The 23,815-nt window shown below is 48.1% G+C and overlaps 1 protein-coding gene across 2 annotated transcripts in view; it reads right to left on the reverse strand.

Annotated features, from left to right (window-relative positions):
- Window positions 1-3,884: 3,884 nt before the first annotated feature.
- Window positions 3,885-23,815, reverse strand: part of LOC103165880 (endogenous retrovirus group K member 13-1 Env polyprotein-like) — a 649,133-nt gene continuing 629,202 nt past the window's right edge. Inside the window, exons 1-3 of one of the 2 annotated variants that reach the window (XM_029080861.1) lie at window positions 10,950-11,093; window positions 7,658-7,784; window positions 3,885-6,116 (exon numbers count right to left, since the gene is read on the reverse strand). In XM_029080861.1, the coding sequence (XP_028936694.1) occupies window positions 4,113-5,069 (957 nt within the window). In that variant the 5' untranslated portion in view covers window positions 5,070-6,116; window positions 7,658-7,784; window positions 10,950-11,093 and the 3' untranslated portion in view covers window positions 3,885-4,112. Of the gene's footprint in view, window positions 6,117-7,657; window positions 7,785-10,949; window positions 11,094-23,815 lie in introns of those variants that run through there. The other variant, XM_029080862.2, reaches the window with a different exon arrangement.

The raw sequence follows: 23,815 nt of genomic DNA on the forward strand, positions 1-23,815 counted from the left end.
TGGTCCCCCTAGAGTTTGCCTTGCAGGCTTGCCCCCCCATCCATTGCCTTGTAGGTTTGGCCCCGAACCCTTTTGGTTCCAGATTGGGCCATGTAGCCTTTGCCTTGCAGGTTTGCCACATCAGACTTTGCCTTGCAGCTCTGGCCCCAAACTGTTTTGGTCCCAGTTTGGGCCCCGCAGCTTTTGCCTTGCAGGTTCTGCCCTGAACCCTTCTGGTTCCAGTTTGGGCCTCACAACTTTTGCTTTGCAGGTTTGGCCCCCAAACCTTTTTGTGCCAGTTTGTCCCTTACAGAGTTTGCCTGGCAGGATCAGCCCTGAGCCCTTTTGGTTCTAGTTTTTGCGCCGCAGCCTTTGCCTTTCAGGTTTGTCCCCCCCCCAAACATTGCTTTGCAGGTTTGTCCCTGAACCCTTTTTCTTCCAGTTTAGGACCCACAGCCTTTGCCTTGCAGTTTGGCCCTGAACCCTTTACATTCCAGATTGGGCCCCACAGACTTTGCCTTGCAGGTTGGGCCCCGAACACCTCTCATTCCAGTTTGGCCAGGTAGCCTTTGCCTTGCAGGTTTGTCTCCCAAACCATTTCTGTTTCAGTTTGAGCCCCACAGCCCTTGCCTTGCAGGTGTGATCCCAACCGCTTTTGGTTCAGTTTGGACCCCACAACCTATGCCTTGCTGGTTGGTCCCCCTAGCCTTTGCTTTGCAAGTTTGGTCCTGAGCCCTTTTTGATCCAGTTTGGGCCCCGCAGACATTGCCTTGCAGGCTGGGCCCTGAACCCTTTTCATTCCAGTTTGGGCCCTGGAGCTTTGCCTCGCAGGTTTGGCTCCGAACCCTTTTTGTTCCAGTTTGGGCCCTGCAGCCTTTGCCTTGCAGGGTTGCCCCAACAACAGCTTTTTCCTTGCAGGTTTGGCCCCGAACCTGTTTGGTCCCACTTTGGTCCCCACAGCCTTTGCCTTGCAAGGCTGCCCCAACAACAGCCTTTTCCTTGCAGGTTTGGCCCCGAACCTGTTTGGTCCCACTTTGGTCCCTACAGCCTTTGCCTTGCTGGTTTGGCCCTGAACCTGTTTGGTCCCACTTTGGTCCCCACCACCTTTGCCTTACATGTTTGGCCCCAAAATAATTTGGTTCCAGTTTGGGCACCCTAGAGTTTGCCTGTGGGTTTGGCTCTGAACCCTTTTCATTCTGGTTTGGGACCCGCAGCCTTGCCTTGCAGGTTTGCCCCTCAACATTTGCCTTCAGGTTTGGCCCCGAACCCTTTTGTTTCCAACTGGGGTCCTGCAGACTTTGTCTTGCAGGTTGGGCCCAGAACGCTCTTGTTTCCACTTTGGGCCCCACAGCCCTTGCTTTGCACGTTTCCCCCGCCCCCATCCATTGCCTTGCAGTTTTGCCCTGAACACTTTTGTATCCAGTTTGGGCCCCCTAGAGTTTGCCTTGTAGGTTTGGCCCCGAAAGCTTTACGTTCAGGTTTGGACTCCACAGCCTTTGCCTTGCAGGTGTGGTCCCCATCCCTTTTTCTTCCAGTTTGGCCCCCAGCAGAGTTTGCCTTGCAAGTTTGACCCAACCCATTGGGTTTCAGTGTGGGTCCCGCAGCCTTTGTCCTTCAGGTTATTTGGACCCCCTAGAGTTTGCTTTGAAGGTTTGGCCCCCCACCCTTTTCTTTCAGGTTTGGGCCCTGCAGCCTTTTCCTTGCAGGTTTGGCAGCAAACTCTTTTGGCTCCCTTTTGGGCCCCCTGGAGTTTTCCTTGCAGGTTTTTCCCGAACCCGTTTAGTTTCCATTTGCACCCCACAGCCTTTGCCTTGCAGGTTTGCCCCCCTAGCAATTGTGTTGCAAGTTTGGCTCTGAACACTTTTGATTCCAGTTTGGGCCCCGCAGCCTTTGACTTGCAGGTTTGCCTCCACAACCTTTTCCTTACAAGTTTGGCCCCGAATCCTTCTCGTTCCTTTTTAGTCCGGGCAGACTTTGCATTACAGGTTGGTCCCCAAATGCTTTTCATTCCAGTTTTTGCCCCGCAGCCTTTGCCTTGCAGGTTGGGACCGAACGTTATTGGTTTGAATTTGGGTCCTGCAGCCTTTGCCTTCCAGGTGTTGCCCTGAACCCTTTTGCTTACAGTTTGGGCCCCCTAGAGTTGGCCTTGTAGGTTTGCCCCCTCATTCATTGCCTCGCAGATTTGACCCCGAACGCTTTTGGTTCCAGTTTGGGCCACTCAGGCTTTGCCTTGCAGGTTTCGCTCCGAACTCCTTTGATTTCAGTTTGGGACCCGCAGCCTTTACCTGGCAGGTATGGCCCCCAGACCATTTTGTTCGAGTTTAGCCCACACAGAGTTTGCCTTGAAGGATTGGCCCCAAACCCGTTTTGTTTCAGTTTGGATCCCACAGGGTTTGTCTTTGCTAGCCTAACCTTTTCCCTTGGCTAAACATTTTCACCTAGACTAACCTTTCCCCTGGCCTAACCTTATCCCCAGCCTTACTTTACCTTAGCCCTAGCCTAACGTTTTTACCTAGCCTAAGCTTTTCCTTGGCCTAAACCTTTCCCGTGGACTAAACTTTTCCCCTGGCCTAACCTTTTCCCTTGGCCTAACCTTCTCGCCTGGCCTAACCTTTTCCCCTGGCCTAACCTTTTTCCGTGGCCTAATCTTGTTCTCTAGCCTGAACTTTTCCCCTAGCCTGAACATTTCTCCTAGCCTAAACTTTTCCTCTAAGCTAATTGTTTTCCCTTAGCCTAGTGTTTTCCCTAGCCTATTCTTTCCCCTAGCCTAACATTTCCCCTTGCCTTACCCATTCCCCTGGCCTAACTTTTTTCCTGTGCCTAAACCTTTCCCCTGGCCCAAATTTTCCCAGCCTAACTTTTTGCCCTAGCCTAACTTTTTTGCCTGGCCTAACCCTTTCCCCTAGCCTAACCTTTCCCCATCCTAACGTTTTTTCCTATCCTAACCTTTTCCCTTGGCTTAACAATTTCCCCTAGATTAACCTTTTCCCCTGGCCTAACCTTTTTCCCTAGCCTTACCTTTGCCCTAGCTTAACGTTTTTACCTAGCCTAACCATTTTTCTTGGCCTATCCCTTTCCCTGACCTAACCTTTTCCCCTGGCCTAACCTTTTCCCCTAGCCTACCCTCTTCCTCTAGCCTAACCTCTTCCCCTGGCCTAACCATTTCTCATAGCCTAACCTGACCCCTAGCCTAAACTTTCCCCTAGTCTAACGTTTTTTTCCTAGACTAACCTTTTCCCTTGACCTATCCTTTTCCCTGAAATAACCATTTCCCCTAGCCTACCCTTTTCCTTGTGCCTAAACCTTTCCCCAGGTCTAACCTTTTGCCCTGGCCTAAATTTTTCCTGGGCCTAAAATTTTACCCTAGCCAGACCTTTTCCCCTCACCTAACCTTTTCCCCTACCCCAACATTCTCCCCATGCCTAATATTTTCCCCTAAACTTTTTCCTCTAACCTAACCATTTCCTCTAGCCTAACCTTTTCCCCTCGCCTAACCTTTTCCCTTAGTCTTAACTTTTCCCCTAACCTAACCTTTTCCCATGGTCAAACATTTCCCTAGCTTAACCTTTTCCCCTAACCTAACCTTTTCCCTTGGCTTATCCATTTCCCTAACCTAACCTATTCGTTTGGCCTAATCTTTTCCTTTAGACTAACCTTTTCCGTAACCTAACATTTTCCCCTGGACTTACCCTTTCCCAAAGCCTAATCTGACCCCTATCCTTTCCCCTATGCTAAGGTTTTTGCCTAGAATAAACTTTTCACTTGGACTATCTTTTTCCCTGAGCTAACCTTTTCCTCTGGCCTAACTGTTTCCCCAGTCCCAACCTTTTCCCCCGTGCCACCATTTGGAGTGATGAGTGCTCAGTGAAGAAAATAGAGAGGGGGGAAAGAGCGGGCCAGGCGAGTCTAAGGCTCATGGCAATAGACTAGTTTATTTCACCGTATCACTTGGTTTTATACAGTACCCATAACAATGATCTCACCATATCTCTTGGTTTTATACAGGACCCATAACAATGATTAATTTTCCAGTCAAGGTTCAGTTGTTTTTACATCCAATGCTTAGAACTCAGCTCTTTGGCAAACACAATGTTCCTTGTTATCCTGTTCAAGGTCCCGGAGAGATGTTTGTCTTAGACCGGCGTGCCCTGAGCCTTGCTCAGGTGGGCCAGAGGGGATAGGACACAAGCCCAGTCCCTTAGCTTCTCACGCCAGTCCTGCAACATCTTCCCTTTTTTATTTACTAGACGAAGCTCATAAAGTTGAGTTAGCGAGGTTTTCAGAGTGGTTGCCAAAAAACGAGTAATAAGAGGAAACATCATTAATACCACGATGAAGACAAACATATAAGGTAAGGTATGCAATCCTACGGATACCCAATTAAATGGGTTAAGTTGTTTCAATGAATCTAATACAAGACGGGCAATAACCTCAGGGTGCTCATTCAAATGAGGACTATTCTCGATTTCCTCAGTTATTTTTCTTAATTGATCCATGTCCAATGTGATTTTAGATTGATGCCATGCACCCAGCATCCGATTCTTTATTTTATCCCAAGATAAATTTTCATCCGAGGCATTGTATTTCACAGGAGTAACCCAGACATGCAAGTATCTACAGTCACACTGCAACGAGAGCTTTTCCTTCAAAGTTTCTATCTCAGTGCCCAAATATAATACTGATTGGTCAAGTAAGTTAATTTTATATAGCAAATCTCTATCAATTCGTTCCTGGGCCTGAAACACCAGAGTAACATTATGGGCGAGCTCGTTAACATACCCCACAGTGTGGATCTCGGTTTGCAATGATATAGTAGACACAGTAGTAGATATTATTAGTGATGCTAACGTGACGAGACCGGTGACCAGTAAACCCACAAGCCTCTTTTGTCTACTTAAGCCGTGCGCTATTAACTGGAGTGCATGCTCGCTGGATGACGAATACCATTCATTGGAGATATTGGTGGGAAAAACTGCAAATGCAGGTTGTTCCACCAACATGATAATTTTATCGTTGTCCGTAATATCAATACATTGTTTCAGAGTACAATTTATACAGCATATGTTCCAATAACAACTTTCATTTACCATGGATATATTACCCACTATAAACGGCTGAGGAGTTCTTACACATGCAGTGATGAAGGACAAATTACTCTTTACTGGGCCTATGTTTAGTGGGACGAGGGCTTCAAAGTAAGTATGATCAATTCTATCTAAGGTCGAAAAGGCCCTCCATAGTCCTCGAAATTCTACTAAAGTGGGAGATTGTAATACCTCTTCAGGAAAACTTCCCGTGTAACCCTTCAAGGGTGCCTGATGAGTCGAATTGTCATGTCCACCCCAATTCCACAATTTTGTTGGCTCTGTGTGACTATTTAATTGTATCTCTTCAGGGTAAGAGAGGTGACATAATTCCCATAAGGGGAAGATAGGTTTTTCAGGTATTAATGACTTATTGCTAGAGCCGGGCCAAACATGACTCGCAAAGGCACAGAGAGGTATTCGGGGTTATTGGGTGAAGTTCCTTGTGGGAACCCCTTTTGGCGTAGGTTTTTCCACATAAACAGAGGCACTGTTTCCTTCTATGATATTTCCCAATTCTTTAACACGAACCCAAGTTTTCTCTGTTTCGAGTTGTAGACATGGTCCGATACAATTGCCATTGCCATTTCTATAAAAGCATATTGGAGTATGGGTGGCTAGCACGCTAACATTTATTACTGCATTTATATTATCAGACAGAAAAGGATAATTATATCCCCCATGAGTCTGGAATTATTGGTATATATTTCTCCCAGTCTATCTTCCCATGTTACAGGCCTTGTCCATGGCCGATAGGGAAGATATGCCCAATATTGTTCTCTCTCGCACGGGGGAACTTACACTGATAAAAAAGGCCAACATGGCAAGAAAGACATTCTCAGGTGTCATTAATTGTTTAGTGTTTTCTACCACTGTCATCGCCTGAGATGTGAGTGCTTTTATCTGCCCTCATGTTGAAATCTTCTCAGTTCAAGTGGCTCTGCTGGGTTTCTTCCTTTTCCTCTGGAATCTCATTCTGCTCAGCCTCTCGGTCAATTGAGGAACATGCTCGGACATTCTTTTCAAGAATCCACACTAGTTTTTCAAACGTTTCTGGAAAGACACAAGCATACCCACGTCCCCACATTAGTAGAGGATCTGGACCATACCAAGTATTTGTAAGGGGGTCCTTCTACATGACCAGAGCTGACTTCTGAGCTCCCTTTTGTTGGAACTGTTCCCTTTTGTTGGAACTGTTTCTCTGCAGGTGTAAATCCTTTAACATCTGCTGTCAAGAAATTTAAGGTGTATAATGTCATAAGTATTCGTCGTTTAGGGGAGGACAGGTACTCTCCCCCTTTTTGTTTTTGTAAATAAGTCTTGATATCTTTATGTCACTTCTCAATAATAGCTTGTCCGGTAGGGTTGTAGGGGATACCGGTAATATGGGAAATATTGAATGTTATACAAAAGTTTCTGAAAGCTGTGCTGGTATATGCAGGGGCATTATCTGTTTTTATTTGTGTTGGGATTCCTGAGAACTGAGAACGTTTGCAATAAGTGATCTATGACGTGGTTAGTAGATTCCCCTGTGTGTAAAGTGGCAGAGGTAAAGGAGGAATAAGTATCTATAGTTACATGAATAAATTGCAATTTCCCAAAGGAAGAATAATGAGTAACATCCATTTGCCAAATATGGTTAGGACAAAGTCCACAAGGGTTTTTTGAAGTGTTCGTGGGAGGTGAAGAGAAAGGGATACATTTTGGGCATGATTTGACAATTTGTCTTGCTTGTTCTTTCGTAATATGAAATTGCCTTCGTAGTATGTAGGCATTCTGATGAAAATAGTTATGGGATACTGAGGCCTCATGAAGCGCTGGAGGCATGATCGTGGGCATTACAATAACTTGTGTCAGGTAATCGGCTTCTGCATTGCCTTGAGTTAGGGGGCCAGGGAGTACGGAGTGTGCTCGGATATGAGTAATAAAGAAGGGGTTCTTTCTTTCTTGAACAACTCATTGGAGTTGCAAGAACAAAGGAAACATATCAGAAGTGTTAGAGAATTTTAATTTAGCCGTCTCAATTTTCGAGGCAACTTAGAAACAATATTTGCTGTCCGTAAGAATATTGAGTGGTTGAGGTTGCTTTTGTAAAACCATAATTACCGTGGTTAATTCATTTTGTTGAGCAGACATAAGCCTCATATGTCTTATTTCAGTTATGTTGGGGGGTATGAAATAAACTGCAGTTCCTTTTGAGGATCCATCTGTAAAGGTGTGATCTGCTTGGGGAATAGGAGAGATAAGGGTAATTTTCAGGAAAATCCATGAGTATGGTTCTGTGAATTGTAAAATGGGGTTTTCCATATGATGAGAGTCCAAGTAACCCACGAATGAGGAGATTACTATCTGCCATTTGGGATCATTCTGTATTAATCAAGTGAGTTGGGTTTGGGTGTATGGCTGATGAATAATAGTGGGACTTCTTCCCGTCAGCCAAATACTCCTTCTGACCAATTTCTGAATTAATAGTGCTACCATTGTAGGATATGTTATTAAAGAGTTAGGGATTTGGTGTGTCACATGGCACCATTCTAGTATGCCTTTCTTTTGATGTAAGGCTGCGGTAGGTGTCCCTGGAGTAGAAAGTATACCAGCCTGGATGTCTTCTTGTTCATGTATTCGATCTAAAGTGGCACTGCTAATTGTTTCTTCCACAGTCTTAAGTTCCCTCTGAGCTTCTAAGGTTAAGGTTCTGGGTGAGGTCAGATCGGGATCTCCCTGTAAAGTAGAAAATAAATGAGTTAAATGGTGAGTGTTGATCTTTAGATAGGGCCTGATCCAATTGATATCCCCCAACAGCTTTTGAAAGTCATTTAATGTTTTTAAAGACTCCTTTCGTATTTGTAATTTTTGAGGCTTAACCCTCTGTTACTCCACAATACTTCCCAGATAGTTATATGGTGCTTGTTTCTGTACTTTGTCCGGTGCTATGATCAGGCCATATTCTGACAAGGATAAGGTCAAGCGGCCTAACAGCTCATTAAGTGTGGCATGGTGGGGGTGAGCGCAAAGAATATTGTCCATATAGTGTATAATATAAGCACTCGGATATTTTTGTCTAATTGGAGTTAGGGCAAGGCTAACAAATTTTTGACACATAGTAGGGCTATTTATCATGCCTTGGGGTAATACCTTCCATTCATATCCTTGGGCAGGGGCTCTAACATTGACAGAAGGGATCGAGAATGCAAATCTTTTTCGATCCTCTGTTTGAAGTGGGATCGTATAAAAGCAGTCTTTAAGGTCTATTATAATTAACGGCCATTCCTGCGGGATCATGGCTGGAGAGGGCAACCCTGGTTGTAAAGGACCCATGGGTTCCATGGTATTATGTACCGCACTTAGATCCGTAAGCATTCTCCATTTTCCTGATTTCTTTTTTATTACAAATACCGGAGAATTCCATGGACTGGTGGTCTCCTCAATATGTCCTGCTTGTAACTGTTCTTTCACGATATGTTCTAGAGCCTCTAGCTTTTCTTCTGTTAGCGGCCACTGCTCCACCCAGATAGGCTTGTCTGAAAGCCATGTAATGTTTTCTGCATAATGTTGTGGGGCGGTGGCCATTATGATAAAGGAGTTTCGGTAGTTAACATCACTTTCATTTGCTGGAGTATATCTCTTCCCCACAGATTGATAGGGAATCCATCAACTATATATAGTTGGAAATATCCTTGTTGCCCCTTGCTTCCCCATTTTAATAACTTACTGCTTTGCACGGGTGTTTCTACTGTTCCTATTCCTGCCAACGGGGCACTCCCTTGCTGTAGGGGCCAGGAAAGGGGCCAATGCCTTTTGGCGATAATCGACTTGTCAGCCCCTGTGTCTATTAATCCTCTGAAGGTCATCCCTTCGATAAGTATAGTCAGTTGTGGTCTTTCTAAAGTGATTGTTTGGGCCCAGAAGGCTTGATCTCCTGAGCTTCCAAATCCTTGAGGTTTTCTAACATTCTGACATGTTTTCCCAATCTGCTTGGAAGGAAGTATCAACAATTGAGCTATTCTTGTCCGTTCAGGAAACTGGACAACCTTATGTGCATAAGCCAATACCGAGATTTCCCCTATATAATCTGATTCAATTACTTCGGGTATTACATTTAATCCTTTTAGGGTCATACCACTCCTCCCTACCATCAGACCCACAAAATCTATAGGTAAAGGCCCATAGATTCCTGTTGGTATTTTTTGAACTCCCATTTCTGGAGTCAGTACTACTTGTACAGCTGAGGGAAGGTCCAATCCTGTGCTTCCGGGGGTGGCTCAGGTGAGGTCTGCATAGGAGAGATGGCAGTATGCTGGGGATACAGGGTATTCTCCTTGGCTACTGAGCGAACCTGACTGAATGTTAGGGCTGCCCCTATTGTTTGTCGGGGCTGGGGCTGGCCCCTTTTTACGTTTCCCGATATCGGGGTTCTTTGGTAAAATTTGAGCGACACTCAGAAGCCCAATGGTTTCCCTTTCTGCACTTAGGGCACACTGATGAAGGACGGGTGTTTCGGGAAAGCACTGCCTTTCCTTTCAGGCAGTTTTTTGCAAAGTGACCTTCCTTTCCACAATTAAAACATGCACCCTTAGCATTTTGTTGCTGCATAGCTGCAGCCATTAAATTAGCATTGAAAGAGGCAGTGCCCAAATCTTGGCACTTCCGTATCATTTCAGTGATTGTCATAGTCCTTTTATTCCCTGCCAAGGCTCTTTTGCAGTCCTGATTGCAATTATCGTATGCAAGTTGCTTCAACAGTATAATTCCGGCCGTATGATCACCTACACTACTCTGTATTGTCATAGTTAATCTACTAACAAATTGTTCAAAAGGTTCAGACGGGCCTTGTAAAATCTTTGTAAAATTGGAGTTCATCTCTCCCTTAGCTGGCAGCTTCCACCAAGCTGTTTTTCCCGCTATCATGATTTGCTGATAGGCTTGAAGTGTGTATGTGAGATGGTTGTTTGCTTTTTTAAAACCATAATTACAGTGTCTGTCGCAATAGGCCCACCCGGTTGCACCGAGTGGAAAAGCAGAAAGTTTCGGGGGGCGTTGGTGGTCGGAGCTGGAGTAAGGGGTGGGAAGGGAGGGGAGGTGGGAGTGGCTCTGCTCGCCGGTCCTGGGGATGGAGACCCCAACCCCCGGGCCCAGGGGTCAAGGGTCAAAGGGCAGCGAGGTACCGCTGAATGGAGCGGCGCGGATCCTCCATGTATATGCCTGTCGGTCCGTGTGTATACGCACGTCTGGGTATTCAATGACAGGGAAAACAGTGAGAAAATCTAGAGGAATGTCTTGGTCTTGCTCTGCGGCTGTTATAATAGCCTTCTGGAGTGGGGTGGGGCTGTTTGGTTTCACTGTGACTGGAGACCAGGGATCCTATCTTTCCTCCTTAAAAAAGGAAGAATCTGCTTCGGGCGGAGGTGGTGGGAAATGAAAATCTTCAAGATTGGGATATATCTTGGGGGCCGAGGAGGGTGGCGGGTGGGGAGGCAAATCCAGCCCTGCTGCGGTATCCACCTTAAGGACCTTATGAACTAAAGGTACTTGATTCTCAGGAGTAAGACATATCTTCAAGACATTCCATATAGAAAAAGCTGCAACAGGGATAGAGCAAGGGCCTTCTTGTCTATAACTTTCACTCATCTATTTTCCAACCACTTCCCACTGTTCTAAATCAATACCCCTTCCTTCGGAAACCATGGACAACACTTCTCGACACATTCCAAAAATTGTTCTATCTGTTGTTTAGTGATGATCAACCCTCTCTCCTTAACCACCTTCTTAAGCAAATTCACATACTGTTCCCTGTCTTTAAAGTGTACTTGGCCCATCCCTGCTGTGGAAAGTTTCAGATAGGGCAATCCCCGTGGTTAGCCTGGTGAATATAAGAAATTCCCTTACCTTCGTGATTCAGTGGAGCTCCGTGTTGTAAGGCGCTGAGTCACTCCTTCCACCTTGTGTCCCTGTTCGGGTGCCAAATGCCAGCATTTGGCGTGATGAGTAGTCAGTGAAGAAAATAGAGGGGGGGGAAAGAGCGGGCCAGGCGAGTCTAATGCTCATGGCAATAAACTAGTTTATTTCACCGTTACCACTTGGTTTTATACAGTACCTGTAACAATGATTTTACCATATCTTAGTTTTATACAGTACCTATAACAATGATTAATCTTCCAGTCAAGGTTCAGTTGTTTTTGCATCCCATGCTTAGAACTCAGCTCTTTGGCAAACACAATGTTCCTTGTTATCCTGTTCAAGGTCCCAGAGGTATGTTTGTCTTAGACCAGTGTGCCCTGAGCCTTGCTCAGGTGGGCCAGAGGGGATAGGACACAAGCCCAGTCCCTTAGCTTCTCACGCCAGTCCTGCAACACCCCCGGCCTAACCTTTTCTCCTAGCCTTAATCTTTCCACTAGCGGAACCTTTTCCCCTGGCCTAACCTATTCCACTGGCCTAAACTTTTCCCTTATCCTAAGGCTTTCCCCTACCCTAAAATCTTCCTGGCCTAACCTTTTCCCCTAGCCTAACCTGACCCCTAGCCTAACCTTTATCCTAGCCTAATCTTTCACCCTAGCCTAACCCTTCCCCTTGGCCTATTCTTTGCCCTGACCTAACCTTCTCCCTGGCCTAATCTTTTCACCTAGACTAACGTTTTCCCCTTGCCTAAACTTTTCACCTAGCCTAATGTTTTCCCCTAACCTAATCTTTCCCTTAGTCTACTCATTCCCCTAGATTAACCTCTTCCCCTAGCCTAACTTATTCAGCTAACCTAAACTTCACTCTGGCCTAAACTTTCCCCCTAGCCTTAACTTTTCCCCTAGCCTAACCTTTCACTCTGGCCTAACCTTTTCCCCTAACCTAGCCTAAACGTTTCCCCTGGCCTAACCTATATTCCTGACCTAACCTTTTCCCCTAGACTAACCTTTGCCCCTGGCCTAACCTTTGCCTCTGGCCTAACCTTTTCCCCTGGCCTAACCTTTTCCCAGGACTGACCTTTTCCCCTTACCATACCTTTTCCACCTAGCCTAACCTTTCCCTTACCTAATCTTTTCCCCTGGTTTAACCCATTCCCCTGGCCTATCTGTTTTTCATAGCCTAACCCCTTCCCTGGCCTAACCTTTTCCCCTAGCTTAAGCTTTTCCTCTAGCCTAAGCTTTACCTCTAGCCAAATCTTTCCCCTTGCCTAATCTTTTCCAATGGCCTATCCCTTTTCCTGGCCTAACATTTTCCCTTAGCCGAATCTTTTCCCCTAATGTAAACTTTACACCTTGCCTAAACTTATCCTGTAAACTTAACCTTTCCCCTAGCCTAACCTTCTCCCTGGCCTAATTTTCTCCCTAGGCTTACCTTTTCCCCTTGCCTGACCTTTTCCTCTGGTCTAACCTTTTCCCCTGGCCTTAGTTTTTCCCTGGCCTTTTGACCTAGCCTAACCTATTCCCTTAGCTTGAACTTTTCCTTTAGCCTAACCTTTTCCCCTAGCCTAACCCTTTCCCCTAGCCAAAGGTTTTCGCCTAACCTAACCTTTATACCAAGCCCAACCTATCCCCTGTCCTAATGTTTCCCCTAGGCTATCCTTTTGCCCTAAAATAACCTTTTTCTCAGCTTAAATTTATCCCATGGCCTAATCTTTTCCCCTAGCTTAACCTTTTCCCCTAACCTAGACTTTTCGCCTACCCTAACCTTTTTCCTTAGTCTTAACTTTTCCCCTAACCAAACCTTTATACCTAGCCTAACCTTTTCCCCTAGACTAACCTTTTCCCCGGTCTATCCTTTCCCCTAGCCTAACCTTATCCCTTGGCCTATCCTTTCCCCTAGGCTAACCTTCTCCCCTAGCCTAACCTTTCCCATTGCCTAACCTTTTCCCCTAGCCTAAATATTTCCCCAGACTAACCTTTTCCCCTAGCCTACCCTTTTCCCTTAGCCTAACCTTTTCCCCGGCCTAACCTTTGCATCTAGCCTAACCTGCTTTTCCCCTAACCTAACCTTTACACCTAGCCTAACTTTTTCCCAAAGGCTTACCCTTCCCCCGGCCTAACCTTGCCCTCTGGCCTAACCTTGCCCCCAGCCTAACCTGTTCCCTGACTTAAACTTTTCCCATGTCCTAACCTTTTCCCTGGCCTAACCATTCCTCTAACATAAACTTTACACCTTGCGTAATGTTTTCCCATGGTCTAACCTTCCCCCTCTCCTGACGTTTCCCCTCGCCTAACCTTTTGCCCTAGCCTAACTTTTTTCCTGATGTAAACTTTTCCCCTAGCTTAACATTTTCCCCTAGCCTAACCCTTTCCCCTAGCCCAAACTATTCTCCTAATCTAACATTTACTCCTAGCCTATCCTGCTTTTTCCTTAACTTAACCTTTGCACCTAGCCTAACCTTTTCCCATTGGCTTACCTTTCCCCCGGCCTAACCTTTTCCCCAGCATAACCTATTCCTGTTTTAAACTTTTCCCATGGCCTAACCTTTTCCCCTGGCCTATCCTTTCCCCTAGCCTAACCTTTTCCCTAACATAAACATTACACTTTGCTTAATCTCTTCCTGTAGCCTAACCTGTCCCCTCGCCTAAAATTTTACCCTTGCCTAACCTTTCCCCTCACCAACCTTTCCCCTCATCTAACCTTCCCCCTCGCCTAACCTTGTCCCTTTGCCTAAACTTTTCCCCTTCCCTAACCTTTTCCCATACAATAACCTGACCCCTAGTCCAACCTTTATCCTAGGCTAACCTTTTCTCCTAGCCTAACCTTCTTCCTGACCTAACCTTTTCCCCTGGCCTAAACTTTTCCCCTAGCCTAAACTTTTCCCTTAGCCTAACTTTTTCCCTATCCTATTCTTTCACTTAGCCTAATCTTTCCCCTAGCCTTACCTATTCCCTGTGCCTAACCCTTTCCCCGGCCCAAATTTTCCCCAGTGTAACCTTTTCCCTTGCCTAACCTTTTCCCCTGGCCTAAGCTTTTCACCTAGCCTAAACCTTTCCCGTAGCCTAATGTTTTCCTCTAGCCTAAACTTTTCCCTTGGCCTAACCTTTTCCCCTAGCCTTTTTTGCCTGACCTAACCTTTTCCCCTAGCCTAACCTTTCCCCAGCCTAACGTTTATGCCTAGCCTAGCCTTTTCCCTTGGCTTAACATTTTCCCCTAGACTAACCTTTTCACTGGCCTCACCTTTTCTCCTAGGCTTACCTTTGCCCTAGCCTAACATTTTTATCAAGCCTAACCTTTTCCCCTGCCCTCACCTTTTCCCCTGGCCTCACCTTTTCCCCTGGCTCAACATTTCCCCTTAGCCTACCCCCTTCCCCTGACCTAACCTTTTCCCATAGCCAAATGTTCCCCTACCCAAATGTTTTTTCATAGACTAACCTTTTCCCCTCGCCTAGCCTTTTCCCTGAAATAACCTTTTCCCCTAGCCTAACCTTTTCTCCAGATGTAAACGTTTCCCCTGGCCTAACCTCTTCTCCTGGCCTAAGCTTTTTCCTAGCCTAAACTTTCCCCAGGCCTAACTTTTTCCCATGGACTAAATTTTTCCTGGGCCTAACCTTTTACACTAGTCAAACCTTTTCCTCTTCCCCAACATTCTCCCCACGCCTAATATTTTCCCCTAAACGAACGTTTCGCATACCCTAACCTTTTCCCCAGCCTAACCTTTTCTCCAGCCTAACCTTTTCCCCTCGCCTAACCTTTTCCGCTAACTTTCCCTTTTCCCCTGGCCTTACCTTTTCCCTTGACCTATCCACTTCCCTGACCTAACCTATTCCACTGACCTAACCATTTCACCTTTTCCTTTAGTCTAAACTTTTCCCCTGGCCTAACCTTTTCCCCTGGCCTAACCTTTTCCCTTAGCCTAAAGTTTTTACCTAACCTAACCTTTTCCCCTGGCCTAACCTTTCCCCTAACCAAATGTTTTTTTCATAGATTAATCTTTTCCCTTCGCCTATCCTTTTCCCTGAAATAACCTTTTCCCCTAGCCTAATCTTTTCCCCTAGCCTAATCTTTTCCCCAGATGTAAACGTTTCCCCTGGCCTAACCTCTCCTGGCCGAAGCTTTGACCCAGCCTAACCTTTCTCCAGGCCTAACTTTTTCCCCTGGACTGAATTTTTCCCGTGCCTAATATTTTATACTAGTCAAACCTTTCCCCGTACCCCAACATTCTCCCCATGCCTAATATTTTCACCTAACGAATGTTTCCCCTAGCCTAATCTTTTCCCCTAGCCTAACCTTTTCCCCTAGCCTAGCCTTTTCCCCTAGCCTAACCTTTTCCCTAGCCTAACCTTTTCCCCTAGCTTAACATTTTACCCTGGCCTATCCATTTCCCTGACCTAACCTATTCCCCAGACCTAACCATTTCACCTAGCCTAACCTTTTCCTTTAAACAAACCTTTTCCTCTAGTCTAAACTTTTCCCATAGCCTAACCTTTTCTCAAAGCCTAACCTGACCCTATCCTAACCTTTCCCTAGCCTAACGTTTTTGCCTAGAATAACCTTTTAATTTGGCCTATCCTTTCCCCTGAGCTAAGCTTTTCTCCTGGCCTGTTTCCCCCTGCCTAACCTTTCCCCCCTGCCTAAACTTTTCCCCTGCCTAACCTTTTCCCCAACCTTAACGTTTCACCTAGCCTAACGTTTTTCCCTAGCCTAATCTTTCCCCTAGCCTACTCTTTCCCCTAGCCTACTCTTTCCCCTAGCCTAACCTCTTCACCTAGCCTAACTTTTTCTGCTAACCTAAACTTCACTATGGCCTAAACGTTTCCCCTACCCTTAACTTTTCCCCTAGCCTAACCTATTCCCCTAGGCTTCCCTCTTCCCCTGGCCTAACCTCTTCTCATGGCCTCACCTTTTCACATAGCCTAACCTGACCCTAGCCTAACCCTTAGCCTAGCCTAAACTTTTCCCCTAGCCTAACCTTTTCCTTTGGCTTATCCTTTTCCCAACCTAACCATTTCCCCTGGCCTAACCTTCTTCCTGGCCTTACCTGTTCCCCTGGTCTAACTTTTTCCCCTAGCCTAAACTTTTCCCCTAGCCTAATCTTTTCCCTAACCTATTCTTTCCCCTAGCCTAACCTCTTCCCCTAGACTAACATTTTCCCTCTCCTAACCTTTTCCCCTACCCCCGACATTCACCCCAGCCTAAAACTTTCCCCTAACCTCACATTTCCCCTAGCCTAATCTTTCCCCTAGCCTAACACTTTTCCCTTGCCTAACCTTTTTCCCTAGGTTATTAATTTCCCACATTCTAACGTTTTCCCACATTCTAACCTATTCCCCTAGCCTAATGTTTCCCCTCACCTAAGCTTTTGCCCTATCCTAACCCTTTCCTGTAGCTTTACCTTTTCCCTCGCCTAACCTTTCCCCTCACCTAAACTTTTGCCCTCGCCTAACCTTTTGTCCTAGCTTATTTTCACTGATGTAACATTTTCCCCTACTCTAACCTTTTCCCCTACCCTAACCTTTCCTGCTGGACTAAGCTTTTCCCCCATCTAAGCTTTTCCCCAGCCTAAAGTTTTCCCCTAGCTTAACATCTCCCTGGCCTAACCTTTTCACCTAGCCTAACCTTTCCCCTAGTGTAACCTTTTCCCCTAGCCTAACTAATTACCATAACCTAAACTTTTCCCTGACATTCCCTTTTACCCCAGACCATCCATTTTCCTGGCCTACCTTTCCCCAGCCTAACCTTTCCCCTAGTGTAACCTTTTCCCCTAGCCTAACTAATTACCATAACCTAAACCTTTCCCTGACATTCCCTTTTCCCCCAGACCATCCATTTTCTTGGCCTACCTTTTCCCCAGCCTAACCTTTTCTCCTAGCCTAACCTTTTTCCCTAGCCTAACCTTTTCTCTGGTCTAACCTTTTCTCTGGTCTAACCTTTTCCCCTAGCCTAACATTTTCCCCTAGCCTAACCCTAACCCCTAGCCTAACATTTTCCCCTAGCCTAACCCTATCCCCTAGCTTAAGCTTTTCCCTGAACCTAATCTTTACACCTAGTCTAAGCTGCTTTTCCCCTAACCTAAACTTTTCACCTAGCCTAACCTTTTCCCGAAGGCTTACCTTTCCTTACTTTTCCCCCTGGCCTAACCTTTCCCCCGGCTTAACCTCATCCCCTAGCCTAACTTATTCCCCCACTTAAGCTTTTCCCATGGCTAAGCTTTGCCCTAGCCTATCCCTTTCCCTAGTGTAACATATCCCCTAACCCCAGCTTTGCATCTTGCCTAACCAATGCCATTCTGGCTTGGCGCCAAAGCCTTTGCAGTCCAGGTTGGGCCCAACTGCCTTTGTCTTGCAGGTTGGACCCCTCCCTGCCTTTGACTTCCTGGCCTGGCCCCAAAGCCTTCGTGCTCCACGTTTGCCCCGCCTCCCCAAGCCTTTGCCTTCCTGGCCTGGCCCCAGAGCCTTCGTGTTACAACTTTGGCCCCCCAGCCTTTGCCTTCCCAACCTAGCCCTGAAGCCTTCTCCTTCCAAGTTGGGTCTCTCAGCCTTTGCCTTCCAGGTCTGTCCCCAAATCCTTCTTGTTCTGGGTTTGGTCCCTCCCCCTTTGCCTTCCAGGCCTGGTCCCGAATGCTCTCCTTCCAAGTTAGACACCTCCCGGCCTCTGCCTTCCAGGCCTGGCCACCAACCCTTCTCTTTCCAGGTTTGGCCCCCCCACCCTTTGCTTCCAGGCCTGGCCCCGAACCCTTCTCTTTCCAGGTTGAGCCCCCCGGCCTTTGCCTTCCTGACCTGGCCCCGAAAACTTCTCATTCCAGGTTGCTCCCACCTCTTTGATTCCAGGCCTGGCCTCGAACCTTTCTCATTCCAGGTGCCCCCCCACCCCGACTCCCGGCCATGGCCTTCCATGCCTGGTCACAAACCCTTCTCGTTCCTGGTTTGGTTCCCCCACCTTTGCCTTCCAGGCCTGTCCTGAATACTTCTACTTCCACGTTGCACCCCCTGCCTTTGCCTTCCTGGTTTGGCCCCCCTACCTTTGCCTTCCCGGCCTGGCTCTGAAGCATCCGTGTTCTAGATTTGTGCCCCGCCACCTCCCCACAAGCATTTGCCTTCCCGGCCTGACACCGAAGCCTTCGTGTTCCAGGTTGGGTTCCCGCTCCTGTGCCTTCCAGGCCTGGCCCCATGGCCTTCTCATTCCAGATTTGGTCCCTCTGCCTTTGCCTTCCAGGCCTGGTCCCGAACCCTTCTCGTACCAAGTTGGGCCCTCCTCCCTTTGTCTTCCAGGTTTGGCCCCACCACCTTTGCTTTCCAGGTTTGGCCCCAAGCCCTTCTCATTCTAGGTTTGCCCCCCCTCCTTTCCCCTCCATGCCCCCCGGCTTTTGCCTTCCCGACCTGGCCCTCCGGCTTTGACTTTCATACCTGGCCCCGAATGCTAATTGTTTGAGGTTGGGCCTCCCCGCCTTTGCCTTCATGGTCTGGGCCCGAACGCTTCTAGTTCCAGGTTGGGGTTCCCCCTCCTTTGCCTTGCAGGTTGGGCACCCTGCCTTTGCTTCCACATTGGGCCCCGCCCCCCCACCTTGGCCTTCCAGGCCTGGCCCCAAGCTCTTCTCATTCCACATTGGGTCCCTGCGCCTCTGAGTTCCCGGCCTGCCCCCGCCCCCCGCCTTTGCCTTCCAGGCCTGGCCCCTAACTCTTCTTGTTCCAGGTTGGACCTCCCCACCTCCCACCATTTATTACCACCTTCCTATTACCACAATAGATATTGATTCTATTTATTTGCTATTGTCTTAATGAGATGTTCACCCCCTTGATTCTATTTATTGCTATTGTTCTTGTCTGTCAGTCTCCCCCGATTAGACTGTAAGCCCGTCAAAGGGCAGGGACTGTCTCTACCTGTTACTGATTTGTACATTCCAAGTGCTTAGTACAGTGCTCTGCACATAGTAAGCACTCAGTAAATACTATTGAATGAATGAATGAATGAATGAATGAATGAATGAACCATTTCCTTCCATGCCTGACCCCGCAGCCTTCTCGTTCCAGATTTGGCCCCCAGCCTTTGCCTTCCAGGCCTGGCACTGAAGCCTTCTCCTTCCAAATTGGGTCCCCCAGCTTTTGCCCTCCAGGCCCGGCCCCAAACCCTTCTAGTTCCAGGTTTGTCACCTCTGCCTTTGCCTTCCAGGCCTGGCCCCTAACCCTTCTTGTTCCAAGTTGGGCCTCCCCACCTCTCACCACTGCCTTCCATGCCTGGCCCCTAAGCATTCACGTTCCAGGTTGGGCCTCTCCGCCTTGAATTTCCCGGCCTGTCCCCTCGCCTTTGCCTTCCTGGCCTGGCCACAAACTCTTCTCATTCCAGATTTGGTCTCCCTGTATTTTATTTCTAGGCTTGGCCCTGAACCCTTTCGCTCCAGGTTAGGCCCTGGCCCTTTGTCTTTCAGATTGGGCCACCTGGCCTTGCCTTTCCAGGTTTGGCCCCTCTGCCTTTGCCTTCCAGGCCTGGTCCCAAACCTTCTCGTTCCAGGTTGGACCCCCCTCCCCCGACTTTGCCTTCCAGGTTTGGCCCCAAACCCTTCTTGTTCCAAGTTGGACTCCCCCGCCGTTTCCTTCCAGCCCTGGCCCCGAAGACTTCTCGTTCCAGGTTGGGCCCCCACTGCCTTTGGTTCCAGGCCTGGCCCTGAACCTTTGTCATTCTAGGTTGAGTCCCCCAACCTTTGCCTTCCTGGGCTGGCCCCAAACCCTTCTCGTTTCATTTTGGGACCCCCAGCCTTTGCCTTCCATATTTTCCCCCCAGTCTTTGCCTTGCAGGTTTGGCCCCGAACCCTTTTTGTTCAAGGTTTACCCCCATAGCCTTTGCCTTGCAGGTTTGGACCCGATCCCTTTTCGTTTAATTTTGGGACCCCTAGCTTTTGTCTTGTAAGTTTGGCCCTGAACCGTTCTCATTCCATTTTGGGTCCATTAACCTTTGTATTGCAAACTGGGCCCCATGCCCTTTTCATTCCAGTTTGGGACCCCCAGCCTTTGCTTTGCAGGTTTGCCCCCCAGCCTTTGCCTTGCAGGTTTGGCCCCAAACCCTTTTCATTCCAGTTAGGGGCCCCCTGCTTTTCCTCACAGGTATGCCCCCAAATGCTTTTCGTTCCACTTTGGGCCTCGCAGCCTTTGTCTTGCATGTTTGACTCTATACCCTTTTCTTTCAAGTTTGTGCCCCGCAGCCTTTGTGTTGCAGGTTTGGCCTGGAACACTTTTCGTTCAGGTTTGGGCCCTGCAGGCTTTGCCTGCAAGTTTGATCCTGTACCCTCTTTGTTCCAGTCCGAGTCCCTCAGACTTTGCCTTGCAGGTTTGGCCCCGAATCCTTTTCGTTCCAGTTTGGGCCCCCCCAGCTTTTGTCTTGCAGCTGTGCCCTGAACCCTTTCCGTTGAAGATTGGGCTCCGCGACCATTGTGTTGCAGGTTTGACACCTAACCCTTTTCATTTCAGTTTGGGCCCCTCAGCCTTTGCCTTGAAAGTTTGGCCCCCAACCCATTTTGTTCCAGTTTGGCCCCCGAGAATTTGCACTGCAGTTTTGGCCCCGAACCCTTTTCGTTTCAGTTTGGGAACCACAACTGTTGTCTTGCAGGTTTGTCCCAGAAGCCTTTTGCTTCCAGTTTGTCCCCCCGAGTGTTTGCCTTGCAGGTTTGGTCCTGAACGCTTTTGGTTACAGTTTGGGCCCTGCAGCCTTTGTCTTGCAGGTTTGGCCCCGAACACTTTTTGTTCAGTTTTGCCCCCCCTCCTACCCCTACCCCCGAGTTTCCCTTGCAGGTATGGCCCTGAACCCTTTTGGTTCCAGTTTGGACCCCACAGCCTTTACCTTGCAGGCTTGCCCCCCACCCCCAGCCTTTGTTTTGCAGCTTTGTCTCTGAACCATTTTCATTCCACTTTGGGCCCCACAGCTTTTACCTTGCAGGTTTAGCCCCGAACACTTTTCCTTCCAATTTTGCCCCCCAGACTTTGCCTTGCAGGTTGGGCCCCTTTTCCTTTTCGTTCCTTTTCCTTTTGAATCCTTTTCGTTCAGGTTTGAGCCCCACAACCTTTGCCTTAACCCTTCTCATTCCAACTTGGGCCCCCTAGAGTTTGTTTTGCAGGAATGGCCCCGAACCCATTTGGATCCAGTTTGGCCCCCATAGAATTTGCCTTGCAGATTTGGCCCAGAACCATTTTGGTTCCAGTTTGGGCCCTGCATCCTTTGCCTTACAGGTTTGGCCTCCAACCCTTTTTGTTCCAGTTTATCCCTCCCAGAAATTGCATTGCAGGTTTGGCCCTGAATGCTTTTGTTTCCAGTTTGGGTACCCCAACCTTTGCTTTGCAAGTTTGACCCCAAACCTTTTTGGTTCCCGTTTGGACCCCACGGGCTTTGCCTTGCAGGTCTGGCCCCAAACACTTTTGATTCCAGTTTGGCCCCCCATAGAGTTTACCTTGCATTTTGGGGCCCAAACCCTTTTCGTTTCAGTTGGGTCCTGCAGCCTTTGCCTGGCAGGTTTAGCCCTGCACCCGCTTTGTTCTGGTTTGGCTCCCCCAGTTTTGTCTTGCAGATTTGGCCCCGAATATTTTTGTTCCAGTTTGGGCCCTCAGAATTGGCCTTGCAGGTTTGGCCCCGAACCCTTTTTGTTCCAGGTTGGGCACTGCAGCCTTTGACTTGCAGCTTGGGCCCAAACGCTTCCTTTTCCAGTTAGGGGCCCGCATCCTTTGTCGTCCAGGTTTCACCCAGAATCATTTCCATCTGGGTTTGGGCCCCGCAGACATAGCCTTGTAGTTTGGGCCTCAAATGCTTCTGGTTCCCATTTGGGCCCTGCAGCCTTTGCCTTGCAGGTTTTGCCCCAAGCCCTTTTGATTCCAGGTTGTGCCCCCTCGAGTTTGCCTAGCAAGTTTGGCCCCGAAAACTTTTCTTGCAGGTTTGGGCACCACAGTCTTTGCCTTGCTGGTTGGGCCCCGAACACTTTTCGTTCCAGTTTGGGTCAGGCAGCCTTTGTCTTGCAGGTTTGGCCCCGAACCTTTTTTGTTCCAGTTTGGGCCCTGCAGCCTTTGCCTTGCAGGTTCCCCCCCAAGCCTTTGCCTTGCAGGTTTGGCCCTGAACCCTTTTCATTTACCTGCAACCAACATTAATCAAATCATCAAAACAAATCAATTAAAATATCAAATACCAACATTATTATTATTATTTCAGTTTGGGTCCCGCAGCCTTTACCTTGAAGTTCTGCACCCAAACTCTTTTGGTACCAGCTTGGCACTCACACATTTTACCTTGCAGATAATGCCCCTAACTCTTTTGGTTCCAATTTGGGACCCCTAGGGTTTGCCATGCAGGTTGGGCCCCAAACCCTTTCATTCACGTTTTGGCCCCGCAGCCTTTCCCTTGCAGGATTGGCCCCGAACAGTTTTGGTTACAGTTTGGGCCCCCTAGAGTTTGCCTTGCCGGTTTGCCCCCAGGCCTTTGCCTTGTAGGTTGGGTCCGCAACGCTGTTGGTTCCAGTATGGACCCCATATCCTTTCCCTTGCAGGTTTGCCCCCGAATACTTTTGTTTCCAGTTTGGGTCCCCTAGAGCTTGCCTTGCCGCTTTGGCCCCAAACCATTTTTGTTTCAGTTTGGGCCACGCAAACCTTGCCTTGCAGGTTTGGCCCCGAACCTTTTTCTTTCCAGTTTGAGGCCCGCAGCCTTTGCCTTGCAGGTTTACCCCCCAAGCTTTTGCTTGCAGGTTTGTCCCGAACGTTTTTGGTTCCAGTATGGGGCCTGAAGCCTTTGCCTTGCAGGTTGGGCTCTGAACAATTATGGTTCCAGTTTAGACACCCTAGGCTTTGCCCTTCTGGTTTGGCCCCGAACACTTTTGGTACCAGTTTGGCACCCCATAGATTTTCCTTGCAGGTTTGGTACAAAGCCTTTTGGTTCCAGTTTGGGCCCCCTGGAGCTTTTCTTGCATGTTTGGCCCCGAACCTTTTTCATTCAGGTTTGGCTCTGAACCTTTTGGTTCCAATTTAGGCTGCACAGCCTTTGCCTTGCAGGTTTGTCCCCCCAGCCTTTGCCTTGCATGTTTGCCCCTCAAGCTTTTGCTTGCCGGTTTGGCCCCGAACGTTTTTGGTTGCAGTATGGGGCCCGAAGCCTTTGCCTTGCAGGTTGGGCCCTGAACACTTATGGTTCCAGTTTGGGCACCCTAGACTTTGCCCTGCAGGTTTGGCCCCAAACACCTTTGATACCAGTTTGGCACCCCATAGATTTTCCTTGCAAGTTTGGCACAAACCTTTTTGGTTCCAGTTTGGGCCCCATAGAGATTTTCTTGCATGTTTGGCCCCAAACCTTTTTCATTCAGGTTTGGCTCTGAACCTTTTCGGTTCCAATTTGGGCCGCACAGCCTAAGTCTTGCAGGTTTGTCCCCCAGCCTTTGCCTTGCAAGTTTGCCTGCTTGCCTGCCAAAGCCTGCCTGGCCCAAACTGGAACAAGAAGGGTTTGGGCCCCAACTTGCAAGGTAAAGGCTGGGGGGCCCAAACTGGAGCAAAAAGGGTTCAGGACCAAACCAGCAAGGCAAAGTCTGTGGGACCCAATCTGAAACGAAATAGATTTGAGGTCAATCCTGCAAGGCAAAGGCTGCCTGGCCCAAACTGTAATGAAAAGCATTCGGGCCTAACCTGCAAGGCAAAGCCTGTGGAGCCCAAGCCTGAATGAAAAGGGTTCGGGGTCAAAACAGCAAGACAAACTCTAGGGCACCCAAACTGAAACTAAAAGGGTTCAGGGCAAAAGCTGCAAAGCAATGTCGGCAGGATGCAAACTCGAACGAGAAAGGTTTGGGGCCAAACCTGTAAGGCAAAGACTGTGGAGCCCAAACTGGAAACCAAAGGGTTTGGAGC

Source organism: Ornithorhynchus anatinus, chromosome 16, assembly GCF_004115215.2.
Source record: "Ornithorhynchus anatinus isolate Pmale09 chromosome 16, mOrnAna1.pri.v4, whole genome shotgun sequence".
Lineage (NCBI taxonomy): Eukaryota > Metazoa > Chordata > Mammalia > Monotremata > Ornithorhynchidae > Ornithorhynchus > Ornithorhynchus anatinus.